The sequence below is a fragment of the Sinocyclocheilus anshuiensis genome, unplaced genomic scaffold (assembly GCF_001515605.1).
Source record: "Sinocyclocheilus anshuiensis isolate Anshui unplaced genomic scaffold, SAMN03320099.WGS_v1.1 scaffold813, whole genome shotgun sequence".
NCBI classification, from domain to species: Eukaryota; Metazoa; Chordata; class Actinopteri; order Cypriniformes; family Cyprinidae; genus Sinocyclocheilus; species Sinocyclocheilus anshuiensis.
Genome location: NW_015540942.1, coordinates 509,067 through 521,327, shown reverse-complemented (window position 1 = coordinate 521,327; position 12,261 = coordinate 509,067). Strand labels below are relative to the sequence as shown.

Here is a 12,261-nt window from a genome sequence, read left to right as displayed (position 1 = left end):
AAACTATCGCCTTACTTTAGCCCGATTCACAACGGTTAGCTTATAATACATTTTTCTAATTTCAGTGGTACGGGTAGGTGAATAAAGTATAACAATAATAATAATTTGCACGGTTTGATGTGATATGAGCTAATTTAGATTTAATCCCCACCATTGGTAGCGCGATTTATGGTAATGCTTTTTTCCTCAGTTGGTCAGAACAAACGTGGCAGACTAGTTACTTACTTGTTCAGATGGCATACGGTGAAAATGCTTATTTGAGTCATATATTCCAAGATGTAGGCTAGAATCTGTGAGTGCAAAGTACAGTGAATATCCACACCGGTGCGGTGACTGACTGCCAAACACACATACTCCTCAAAACATTAGATTCATCTGCGCTGGAGCCGTGCAACCGCACAACCCACGCAAGCTAGATAATTCCGCACACAGCTGCAATTGCAGGTTTTCAAACAGAGATGGCGACAGAGGCAAAACTTACGGACTGCAGCTTTAAATTATTTTTTATTACCAGTCTATGTCGAATAACTCCACCCCTAAATTGCACATAAAAACAAATTAACTGTGGTTTGTTCATTTACATATTATTAGAGGTTCACAATATATTGGTATATTGCTATTTGCCAAAATTAAGCATGCATATCATATCGTTCAAAATTTTATATTTAATTGTTTATGCTCATTTCTATTATTTTTTAACTCAAGTTATTCTTTAAAAGCACTAAAAATGTATTAACACTGTTGCTAAAATGTAATCTTTAGCCAATTTCGAAATGAATATCCATCTTTCATACTTTACACTACAATGTTATGATGCCTAAATTCACCCATAGAATTTAAAACAACTAATTTTTAGATTTAATGCTTTATTTTTAATTTAAATAGATGAAATAGTATTGAATTTTGATATCAGCTATGTATTGTTATCGCCCATATCATGAAAATAATTATTCGCTTTCAGTATTGCCCGGAATTTTCCCCGTCTACGTAAACAGTTCTTAGCTACAATATGCTGCAATGTGGACCAGACATTTTGCCGTTTAGTCAAATGTTTGGCTTTGTCAGAGAAGCACAGCTCCATTCAGGTCCGTAAAGACACTTCTAAATTGAGGTGAAACTCCTCGTCTGGCAAACCTGCCATTTTCGGCACCCGCAGAATTCTGCGCTTTCTGTGGAATTTCCTCCTTCATTTGTCTGTAAGTTTTAGCTCAAAGCCAGAGCAAACTGTCTGGCTTTTTTTCTGTCTGTCCCTCTCTCATCCATTCAAGTATCTCTTTCTCTCTGAGACAAAGTGTATATCCATGAAGAAGCGGCCTGGTGCACAGCTAAAGCCTCTTGTCTGGGTGAACCAGGTCATCAGCTGACATATGAAGACCACCCTGCCCTGACCCGCATGCCGTTCCTTGTCCTCTAACCTCCTGATATTTGGCACAAAACGCATTCCAAGAAGTGATGACACTGAAAATCCAGACAAGTGGAATGTGTCTCGTGTATGAGAGGCGTGTGCGTTTGTCAGGGTCTCTCGCAGCTGGATGAGAGGTGTTGAGAGAGGAAAGGGGGGGGTGACAGAGCAAATCAATGCCAGGAGCACACAGATGAAAATTTAAAAACAGAAATACAGATGTGCCGCTCGAGGAGGTGAGCAGGAGGAACGGACGGCAGCCAGGTATGATGGCCAGTGTGCTGATGGTTAAAGTTGCATTTGTGCTAACACAGTGAGGACGTTTCCTGTCATGCATGACTGTTTGTGTGTACAGCCTACAGAAAAGAGTGAATAGCACGTACTGTGTATGACAAATACACACACACGCACACACACACACACACACACACACACACACACACACACACACACACACACACACACACACACACACACACACACACACACACACACACACACACACACACACACACACACACACACAGATCACTAGACGGCCACATGACCTGTGTGACAACCACAGCACACTCCGCTATAGAAACAGAGACTCCAGGGACACACACACACACTAATATAAAGATATTGATAATAACTCAGCTTTATGTTGACTGTTTGCATTTGAAGTGAAAATTTAAAAGTTATAGAACTATTTCAAATGATTCTGATGAATGTTTTGTACTTTAAAACTCAACTTTTTCTTTATAAACTACAAAGAATCATATAATGAAAAAATAAAAACAAACCTTCAAAGTCTGAGATAATTCCCTCCAAATGCGCATTGACATTGGAATCAGACATTTTGAAGCTGACTCTGCGGGATCAAAGCGACCTTTCCCTGCAAGGCGAAACTCTCTCAGACTTTGTGCTCTCCAGCTCCTAAACAAATCCCAAATTAGGAGGTAACGGGGGAGGAAAAAAGAGAAAGCGTTCGGAGCGGTCCCCAGATCCAAGCCCACGACTTTCTGAAAGGACCAACTGAGTTTTTCCCACTTCCTCCAGCTCTCTGAACACAGCAGACCTCAGAATGAGAAACCGATGACAACCCCCCACCCCCACTCGCTCTCTTTCACTCTCTCACTCCTTCCCTCTCTCCTCCCTCTCTCTCTCTCTCTCTGACCGAGTCGCTTGGCTTCTAACATGAGTTATTTGAGTCAATGCTCAAATTTTACTTTCCAACCCGCCTCCCGAACGTGCCGAAACCAGGCTCTTTTGCAATCGTAGAAGAGATAACGTGAGTATTTCTAGATTAAGCTCATTTGGATTGGGTGATGTGGGCGGAGAAGTTCAGAAGAGTTCGGTCCGTGCGAGAAGTGGAGGGCAGCGGCACATATTTCATCACAACCCTGAGGAGAGCACGTCTGCGCTTGCGACTTCCCCAGTAGTTTCCTGAATTCGAGCCTGAGGCCACCAGTGCTCCTCGTAGCAGAGGGGAGGACGGGCTGAGGCCATGGGGTGTCATAAATCCGTGACCTCATCTACAGCTCGGACTCCATCAGAGCTGGTTTCTCCCCACACCTTCTGCTAAACGTTTTCATTTCATTCAGACATTATCAGCTCTGGCTACAGTTGAAGAGCTGGTTTTGTTTACAGATTCGATCTGTTTTTAATGGAAAAACTGTTTGTAACACTATGACTGTTGGGAAATTCTATGAGATGGAGGGTGACCTGTTGCACTGAGGTCTGAAGTGTCATGGGCTAGAGCCTACAAAAACAGGAAAGTCAAGCTGTATGCGACTAATCATACAGCAGATTTCACAGCTCTTCAGGCATGTCTAATGCAAACACCAGGCCTTCTGTATACAGACTTGCAAACACACATATACACACACCACACAAATCCGGTAAGGGAGGAGATGAAGAGAGTCTGTTAGAGGAATAGGAATGATCTGAAAAGTTTCAGAGGGGGCATATGGATTAACCTTGTCAGACTGACTCATGAATATTAATTTGATCAAGTAATGTACACCCAGACATCCTAACTAATTTGCTTATTATTCAGAAGGAAGCATAATTCATTTTCTCTAGTTATATTCCTGATTTGACAACAATATACTACTGTATAGATAATTTATTGCAAACATATAATTGTAGCAAACTTTCAAGGTGTTTTAAGATTTTCTTTTAAATCAATGAATACTTTTATTCAGCAAGGATGCATTAAATCGATCAAAAGCAGCAAAGACATTTATAATGTTATAAACCATTTATTCTTAAAATAAAATTCTTTTAAACTTTCTATTCATCAAAGAATCCTGAAAAAACACAGATTCCACAAAAATATTAAGCAGCACAACTGTTTTCAACATTGATAATAATGAAAATTCTTCTTAAGCAGCAAATCAGAATATTAGAATGATTTTTGAAATATATTCAGATAGAAAACAGTTATTTTAAATTGAAATAATATTTTACCATATTATTTACAAAGATTTTTTTTACTGTATTTCTGAACATTCAAGTGAAAAAAAAAACGTTTAAAAAAACAATTTTTTGAAGTGTGTAGATAATTAGCTTGTAGCATGTAGCTAACTACTTTTTCAAAATGCTGGCTATGTAATTTAACTGTCATCTGTGACACAATTCTGGACAACATTCACACACTACCATACACGCAAAAATTCCCAGAAATTGTTCATTCATAAAATTAAAAAGAGCAGTATAACCACTAGATGTCGCTGTAACACACAATATGCGCAAACGTTTGTGGTGTTTGACACTCGTGTAAGAATGCCAGTCTCAATTCTAGCACCAACTCTTGCATGTAGAAACTGATATGAAATAATTAACACTGGCATAATTCCTTCTTCATACGGTGAGATCTCACATGCTGTGTTGTGGAGAGCTGTACCAGGCTGAAAGAGGCTTCTGTAAACAAATGCTGTCAGAAGCCATAACTCATTCCACACCGACATACCACAGAGAGAGAGAGAGAGCGAGATCCCTGACACTGGAAAATGTAAACAATCACTTGAATATTGGCTTCCATTTAGGTGGGACCTGTAAGTAGCATGTGATTTACATTACATTCGTGTTGCTATTCTCCAGATGTGTATGAATTGTCTGTAGAACTGTAAATTTAGTGCCTAAGCATAGCTGCAGTGTCCTTCTCCTCCTCCCTGAGCCTCTGCATGTTTACACACTGCCTCAGATCACCAGTCAGGCTATCTGCACTGGTGTCTCCCTGGACCCCATTACACTCTCCAGCAGCAGAACATCTGGAGTGGAGTCCACTCAGATTTACTCTCTCAGTGTGTTTCTTTGCCTGTGAGGTAGACGAGCAGCAGAATGTGCAAGGACCTGTAACCTTTGTTCTCAGAAGGCACATAAATCTGACCAGAATCATCATTCAGACCAACGTGCCAAGTGGATAGTTTTTAGGGATGAAAAGTGTATTGAGAGCAACTTCAAAAAAAAAATTAAAATAAATTTAAAAAAATTAAAATAAATTAGTACATTTATAGAAGTTCCTTTCAAAATCCACCGTGTTATTTACATGTAAAGAAATAGATATTATTTTTATTTCGTTCATATACACACACAGACACACACACACACACACACACACACACACATATATGCTACAAAGTGGCCAAGTATTTATAAGTTTACACTACACCCCGATCAAAGCTTTCCAAATGCATGTGCACTACCTTTAGCAGATACTGTTTGCATGTAAACAGGAAGGCTGTCTTTTTTTTTTTTTTTACATGCACACACAGAAGGGGTTCTGCTGAAGGTTCTTGTTACTTCAATTTACTTCCTGTTTTGATCTTGTGTGAAGGATTTTTATATAGTACATGATGTTTTGTAGATGTGAGACTCTTTTGGCTGTTGACAGAAAAGCGAGATCGTTAGTCCACAAGGTTTTAACACCCTTGGTATATTTATAATTTCATCAGAGATTAAATAATGGGATTAAAGGATATTGTATATTGATGTAGTTATATATCCTCAGAGTATGAGCATATGCTACATACGCTATTGAAATACAGGGTCAGCACCTGACTGTACTGTGTGAGAGGTGTTTACCCTACAGGTGCCGTAATGCCACACACTAAACCAACGAATATGGTCAACAGCATATGATGTCATCATGCTCTAACTTAAAGGGGTCATATGATGCGATTTCAAGTTTTCCTTTCTCTTTGGAGTGTTTGTGAATAGATAAGATCCCTAAAGTTGTAAAGATTAAAGTCTCAAACCCAAAGAGATATTCTTTATAAAAGTTAAGACTGGTCCACGCCCTCCTAAACCGCCTCGTTTAAACACGCCCCCACATGTCTACGTCACTATCTGGGAAGATTTGCATAACACCGCCCAAATGTTCATGCAAAGAAAGTGTCACAGTTCACACACACGAGGAACACGGGAACGAAGGAGCGAGGAGACACGGAGTAAAGTAACTCAAAAGGGTTTATTAAACAAAGGCTGGGGATCACAGGACTCGACACATCAGGAGGACAGGATGACGTTTAACGACTGACAAAGGACAAGAACTAGAACACACTTTAAATACACAGGAACTGATGAGGGGAAGACAAGGGACACCTGGAACTAATGACAATTAACATTGGAAACACCTGGGAACAATGAACTCAAAACACAAGACAGAAACTGGACGATGGAGCAGATAGGGAGCAAAGACACACACAAAACCTGGCCCAGAGCCTGACAGAAAGAAGGTGTAACTTTATTGTTGCTGTCGCCGCCATGTCGTGAAGACGCTGTGTGTTTCGTTGTGAAAGCGAAACTACTTTGTTTGGCCTTCCAAAAGTGGACACGACTAGAAATCAGTGGTTAAGTTGTATTTACAACACTGTTCCAGAACACTTCAACCCAAATATTCAGATGTGTGCAGCACATTTTATGGAGGACTGTTTCCTGATCCTGGTAGAGTAGACTACAATGCCGGCTGTTCTGACTCACAGCCTGTAAGTACGTTTTCATATTTAAAGAGTTTTTATATTTTTTATATTTAAAGTGAGTTTTTTGGGCAGTGTAGAGTAGGGCTTGTTGTTTGTCATTTCTCCGATCACAAATGCAGACATGGTTTTATGTTTACGCGGTGCGATGCAACGCGTAAAAAGACAGTATAAGTCATTATAATCCATAATTATGTCCCCACATTGATGCAACGAATGCCTCGTTTATAATGGGCTTCAATGTTTTTGTCTCATCTCTCCGGGTAGGACAAGGCATCACAATATGGTAAGGGGCGTAACATATCCGTCTCACGCTTGAGGTATTCGGCCAATCACAATGCACTGGATAGCTGGCCAATCAGAGCACACCTCGCTTTTTTAGAACGATGAGCTTTGTAAAAATCGACGCGTTTCAGAAAGGCGGGGCATATAGGAGAAACAATAATGTACAGTATGTGTAAAAAAAAATTGTTTTTTGAACCTTAAACCGCATAAACACATTTCATTACACCAAATACACAAAATAATGTTCTTTTTAGCAACATCATATGACCCCTTTAAGTTTTCATGCCCTGACATTTAGATCTTCTAATGGTCTTTTAATTTTGAAAATCAGAGTTAATTCACAAATAAGAGATGTCTTTGCATGTGCTTACATGTCCAAACTACAAGTGAAACATAAAAAAAAAATTATAATAATTGGACAGAGATTTGCTGCCAGTGTAAAAACACTTGAAAACTATGTCTCTTAAAAACTGTCTCTTAGTGCAAATTGAGAGCAAAGATCTTCTTGAGAGTAATTAAAATTATAGGTTCAGTCTTAATTCTGTATGTGCCAGACACTGATTGTTGTGCAAGTGCAATCATTAAACACAGGTGGTTTTCTGTTTGGGTGGGTCTTTCTGATTAATTGATTTAAAATTATAATTCACTGACACATTTGAGTCATCACTGAGTAGTGTTTATAGTAGTCCTGCAAATACTTGAAAAATGATGAAAAAGGGGAAGGGGGAGGGTAAAAGAACAACGTTGACCAACACAGAACATGTTTAGTGAGTCAAAATACAGCAGGAGTACAGTTTCTAGACAAGACTAGACCTGACACCACCCCTCGAAAAGATCAGTCACATCGTTATATTTCATTGTTTGGCTTAAGAATGGCTGTGAACTAGGGCTGCAAGATTATGACAAAAATCATAATTGTCGATTATTCCTTTGAAATTATAATTGTGCTTATTAATTTACGATTAAATGAATGTTGTTTACACCTTTGTTTGAAGCAACGGCATGCCATATTTTTATACGAAAATAAACAAGCTGAAAACACTAACTGAAAAACCTTTATTGCTTTTCTATAGTATTAAGCCTCAAATGTCAACTATACATCGGATTGGTTTCTCTTTAAATAAAAAGGTAAAAATATGCATGATATTATAATGTTATACTAAAACTAAAATTAAAACAATGGAAAAACCCTAAAAAAACATGTAGAAAGAAAAAAAAAGCATCTTAAGCATGCAGAATAACATAAGTGGACTATGAACGATTAATTGCTGCTTTGAACGATTATGTAATTGTGGCATCTGTAATTGTAATTGCGATTAGAAATTTGATTAATTGTGCAGCCCTACTGTGAACCCTGTCATTCTTTATGGTGTTCAATGCTTTTGTTTTCTATCATCTTTCTTGATCAAAATACAAAAGAAAGGAAGCCACAAAGGTCAACTGTGACATGCAGTCTGTTGTTTTCTGTTAAGTGATGCACAATCAAGTCAAATGTTGTAAAAGTATGTTGTTGCTTTTTGAGGAAGTGACACAAGTGTGTGCATGTATTCAAGGAATCATTCGCTGTTAAATGCTGTGACCAATGCATTATGGTTACTTGGACGGCTGTATATAGTCCTGAATATTTCTGTCATCACACATCGTTTTCAGTGCATTTGTGTTTTTTAATTCGACACAAATGAAAATGATAGGCCTACTACAATTTGAAATATGTCCTCCATCAGTCTTTCATCCATGTTATCCCTGAAAATTGCAGTGGACAAAACCTTGGGTTGTGAAAATTTGATGTGACCTAAGACACTAAGACAGTGGGAAACATTAAACGGCACTTTTATCCCTCACACCTTTGTTCAATTAAAAAGCATCTATCCAGACTAAGGTGCATTCTTACATTGTTTCTCTTATTCACCACTTCCTGTTTTCCATTCCTCTAGTCTCTCTCTCTCTCTCTCTCTCTCTCTCTCTCTCTCTCTCTCTCAGTCTGTCCATCCGTCTACACAGCCCTGATTCAATGTTCTAAATGAATTTGTTCATTCAGCTCTGCTCTTACACTACTCACTAGATTTCCACTAACAAAAAAGTACATTGGTATTATCAAAACTGTACAATGGTGTGTCCTTTTTTTGTAAAGACTATTCTTTGTCCAGCCTGATCTCATTAGTAGATATTCATGCAATGTTTAAACATACAAAAAGTATGGTATACACTACAATGCACAATATGGAACTAATGACATAATATAAAACAAAATATTTATCTATACACAGATTTAGAAATGTAAAAATCACCACAAATCCCTGCTATACTGTACTATCATATTTCACTGTTTTATAGATATTTTTGAGCCCTACCCCTAAACCTAACCATATCCTGACAATATAAAAATATAATATGCAGATAAATGTATAGTCACAGTCATTTTAATCACAATATTATATAGATTTACAGTCCTTAAGTATTGTTTCTGAATGCCATCAAACAAGCAAAACAAAAAAAGCCAAACTAGATGAAAATGAAATGATTAAGTTCTGATTCAGTTATCAGTTTAGGCTTGAGTAGATTGAATCCTTCCAAATGAGTTTAATCCTTCGAAATTAGGCACATTCGTTAGCAAAAATGATGTCTTTTGAATGCCTTTTAATTTCATTGCTCAAATACAATATAAATCAACCTATTAAATCCATTAACTCAACGTCCTATAAACCTAAAAGAATTTGTAAAATTTGCATGTCCCTAAAATTGTAAAATTCCATCACAGCAAGTCCCTCAGTCACTTTCCAAAACCTTCACCCTCTCTGCTCCTCTCTGGTCAAATGATCGGCCTAACAACTTTCAAAAAGTGGCTGAAGACACGCCTCTTATGCAGGCACTTAACCACTCCACAACCTTAAACAAAGGCACTTATACACACACACACACACACACACACACACAATTCTCATCTTTGCATTTCACCTCTGCTCTAGCGTTTATCTTTCTATTAAAACCTGCCATTATGCACTATGAATATTGTTGGCTCTGTGGTATTGGCCTAGTTCCTGTATTGTAAGTCATTTTTGATAAAAGTGACTGGTAATAAATTTAGAGTTTAATTGTGATGCATTTCATACATTATACATTATCTTCAAACATACAATATATACTGTATGTGTGCTAGAACCACATTTAACATTCAAACACCAGATTTCTAATAAGATCATGCCGATTTGTTGTTTTTCTCTTCCCCGGTTCCTGCAAAATCCATTACAGACCCACCTGGACTAATGGCTAACTATCTCAGAAGTGATCTGGGACCTTGTGCTGTGAGATCATGGAGATCATAAGGGTCATTCCTCATGTATTTATCCTGGAACTGGCTCTCTGTCAGGGCACCAGGTGTGTCAACTCAGATAAAGGATAAAGGCTCATATTATATACTGTATTAACTTTTTTTTCTGTACAGCTGAAGCACAGCACTGTTATTTTCTGGCCTAGAAGCTCTCAGAGTCCCTGACACATTTACAAAAAGCCTGTGTGCTGACAGTGCAGAGCACACCACAGCACTGATACAGAGCATTTCTTCCACACACACAGCTCTATTTATTGGCTGTTGTCACAGCCTGATGAGCGGGTTCCTCTTCCAGTCAAAGCCTATGGAAAATCCAGCCCTGTCAACGGAAAATCTTACAAACACACGCTGCTCTGCAGCACCAACGCCACCAGGGACAAGAGTAGTACAGCGTAAATGGTCTGTCTGGTGGAAAAGTCATAAAAGAAGCTAAATGAATTCAATTTAAACCACAAAACATGTGTAAAGATGCAAGTTTTTGCATCCGACACAAGTCACAAATCCCAGCTAAAGCAAAAATGCTGCCATTGAAATCTTACAGAGCAAGTTAAAAGAGCGGAAAATAGACTCCAGCATGGGAGAATCTCTTTAAAAAGCGTCCCGATGGTGGTGTGCTTACCTGCGATTTTGTCCCCCTCCATGGTTAAGCGCACACGCTCCTCTGCCACATGTAGCCTGTCTCTTTTCCAGTCTTTTTTGTTGGACTTCCTCTTTCTCTCCCAGCGCACCAACACTTTCTCCTCCTTGTTTGCTTTCCCTCGCTCTCCTTTGGCTTTTCCCTCCCTCTCTCTCTCCTCCTCTCTCTTTAACTCTACCCCAATCTTCTTGATTTAATGTCTTCCGTGTGCCGCAATAATGAGCGGATGCAGAATTACGGCATGCCCATGTGCTGATCATATGGAGCGTTCTTGCTCTTTTGTTTTTATTGTCCTCTCTTTTGTGTCTGTCTGTTTCGAAGGCTCTCTCTCTCCGTCCTCTGACACTGAGGCAGCATTGTGTGTGAGATGGAAACCCAAGGCCATGTGATATGAGCGTTTCTTCCCAAAATATCTCCTCTCGGCAGCTTGAGGATAGACAGACAGACAGACAGATAGACAGATAGATAGATAGATAGAATCAGACTGAAGTTAGATAGATAGATAGATAGATAGGAATTCAATTTAAACCACAAAACATGTGTAAAGATGCAAGTTTTTGCATCCGACACAAGTCACAAATCCCAGCTAAAGCAAAAATGCTGCCATTGAAATCTTACAGAGCAAGTTAAAAGAGCGGAAAATAGACTCCAGCATGGGAGAATCTCTTTAAAAAGCGTCCCGATGGTGGTGTGCTTACCTGCGATTTTGTCCCCCTCCATGGTTAAGCGCACACGCTCCTCTGCCACATGTAGCCTGTCTCTTTTCCAGTCTTTTTTGTTGGACTTCCTCTTTCTCTCCCAGCGCACCAACACTTTCTCCTCCTTGTTTGCTTTCCCTCGCTCTCCTTTGGCTTTTCCCTCCCTCTCTCTCTCCTCCTCTCTCTTTAACTCTACCCCAATCTTCTTGATTTAATGTCTTCCGTGTGCTGTAATAATGAGCGGATGCAGAATTACGGCATGCCCATGTGCTGATCATATGGAGCGTTCTTTGCTCTTTTGCGCTTTTATTGTCCTCTTTTTTGTGTCCGTCTGTCTCGAAGTCTCTCTCTCTCTCTCCGTTCTCTGACACTGAGGCAGCATTGTGTGTGAGATGGAAACCCAAGGCCATGTGATATGAGCGTTTCTTCCCAAAATATCTCCTCTCGGCAGCTTGAGGAATCCTGGACTGCCCTCTGATTTTTTTCAGGGCTCTGGTGAGTCACGAGAGAAAGGCCGAGGAGATTGACACGACGGACACCACACCCCTGTGATCGAAAACAAACATCTGAACACTGACTCAGACCGTAGACAAACATTTTCATACGCCGCTTGCCGCTCCTAATTTCAAGTATGGCCAAGACACACAACACAGATTCCTGAGTTTTCCTTTGTGTTGCTCAACGAGAGCAAATGCAGACCCCTTTCTGAAAGCACTTGGATTCAGGATGATCTTTGTTCAGGAAGTGGGACTGACCTTTGGCTTTTTCTTCTGGGGGGTTGCAGGGTCATCTGGCGAGCAGACAGCTGGGAGACGAGCCTAAATACGTGTGAAGAAGTACGTCGGCCCAGATCAGGCACTCCAGACTCAGAAATTTATAGCAAAAAATTATATATATTGAGCTTGAGTTAAATGAGCTATTTATCAATAATATCCATATCGATGTAT

General features: G+C 39.4%; 1 protein-coding gene across 3 annotated transcripts in view; it reads right to left on the bottom strand.

The window, feature by feature from the left end:
• Positions 1 to 12,261, bottom strand: part of LOC107689620 (neuronal-specific septin-3-like) — a 96,376-nt gene that overhangs the window by 72,418 nt on the left and 11,697 nt on the right. Inside the window, exon 1 of one of the 3 annotated variants that reach the window (XM_016487690.1) lies at positions 10,599 to 10,939. The exons of 1 other annotated variant lie outside the window; for it this stretch is intronic. In XM_016487690.1, coding sequence (XP_016343176.1) covers positions 10,599 to 10,620 — 22 coding nt within the window. In that variant the 5' untranslated portion in view covers positions 10,621 to 10,939. Of the gene's footprint in view, positions 1 to 2,187; positions 2,382 to 10,598; positions 10,940 to 12,261 lie in introns of those variants that run through there. One more of the 3 variants, XM_016487689.1, reaches the window with a different exon arrangement.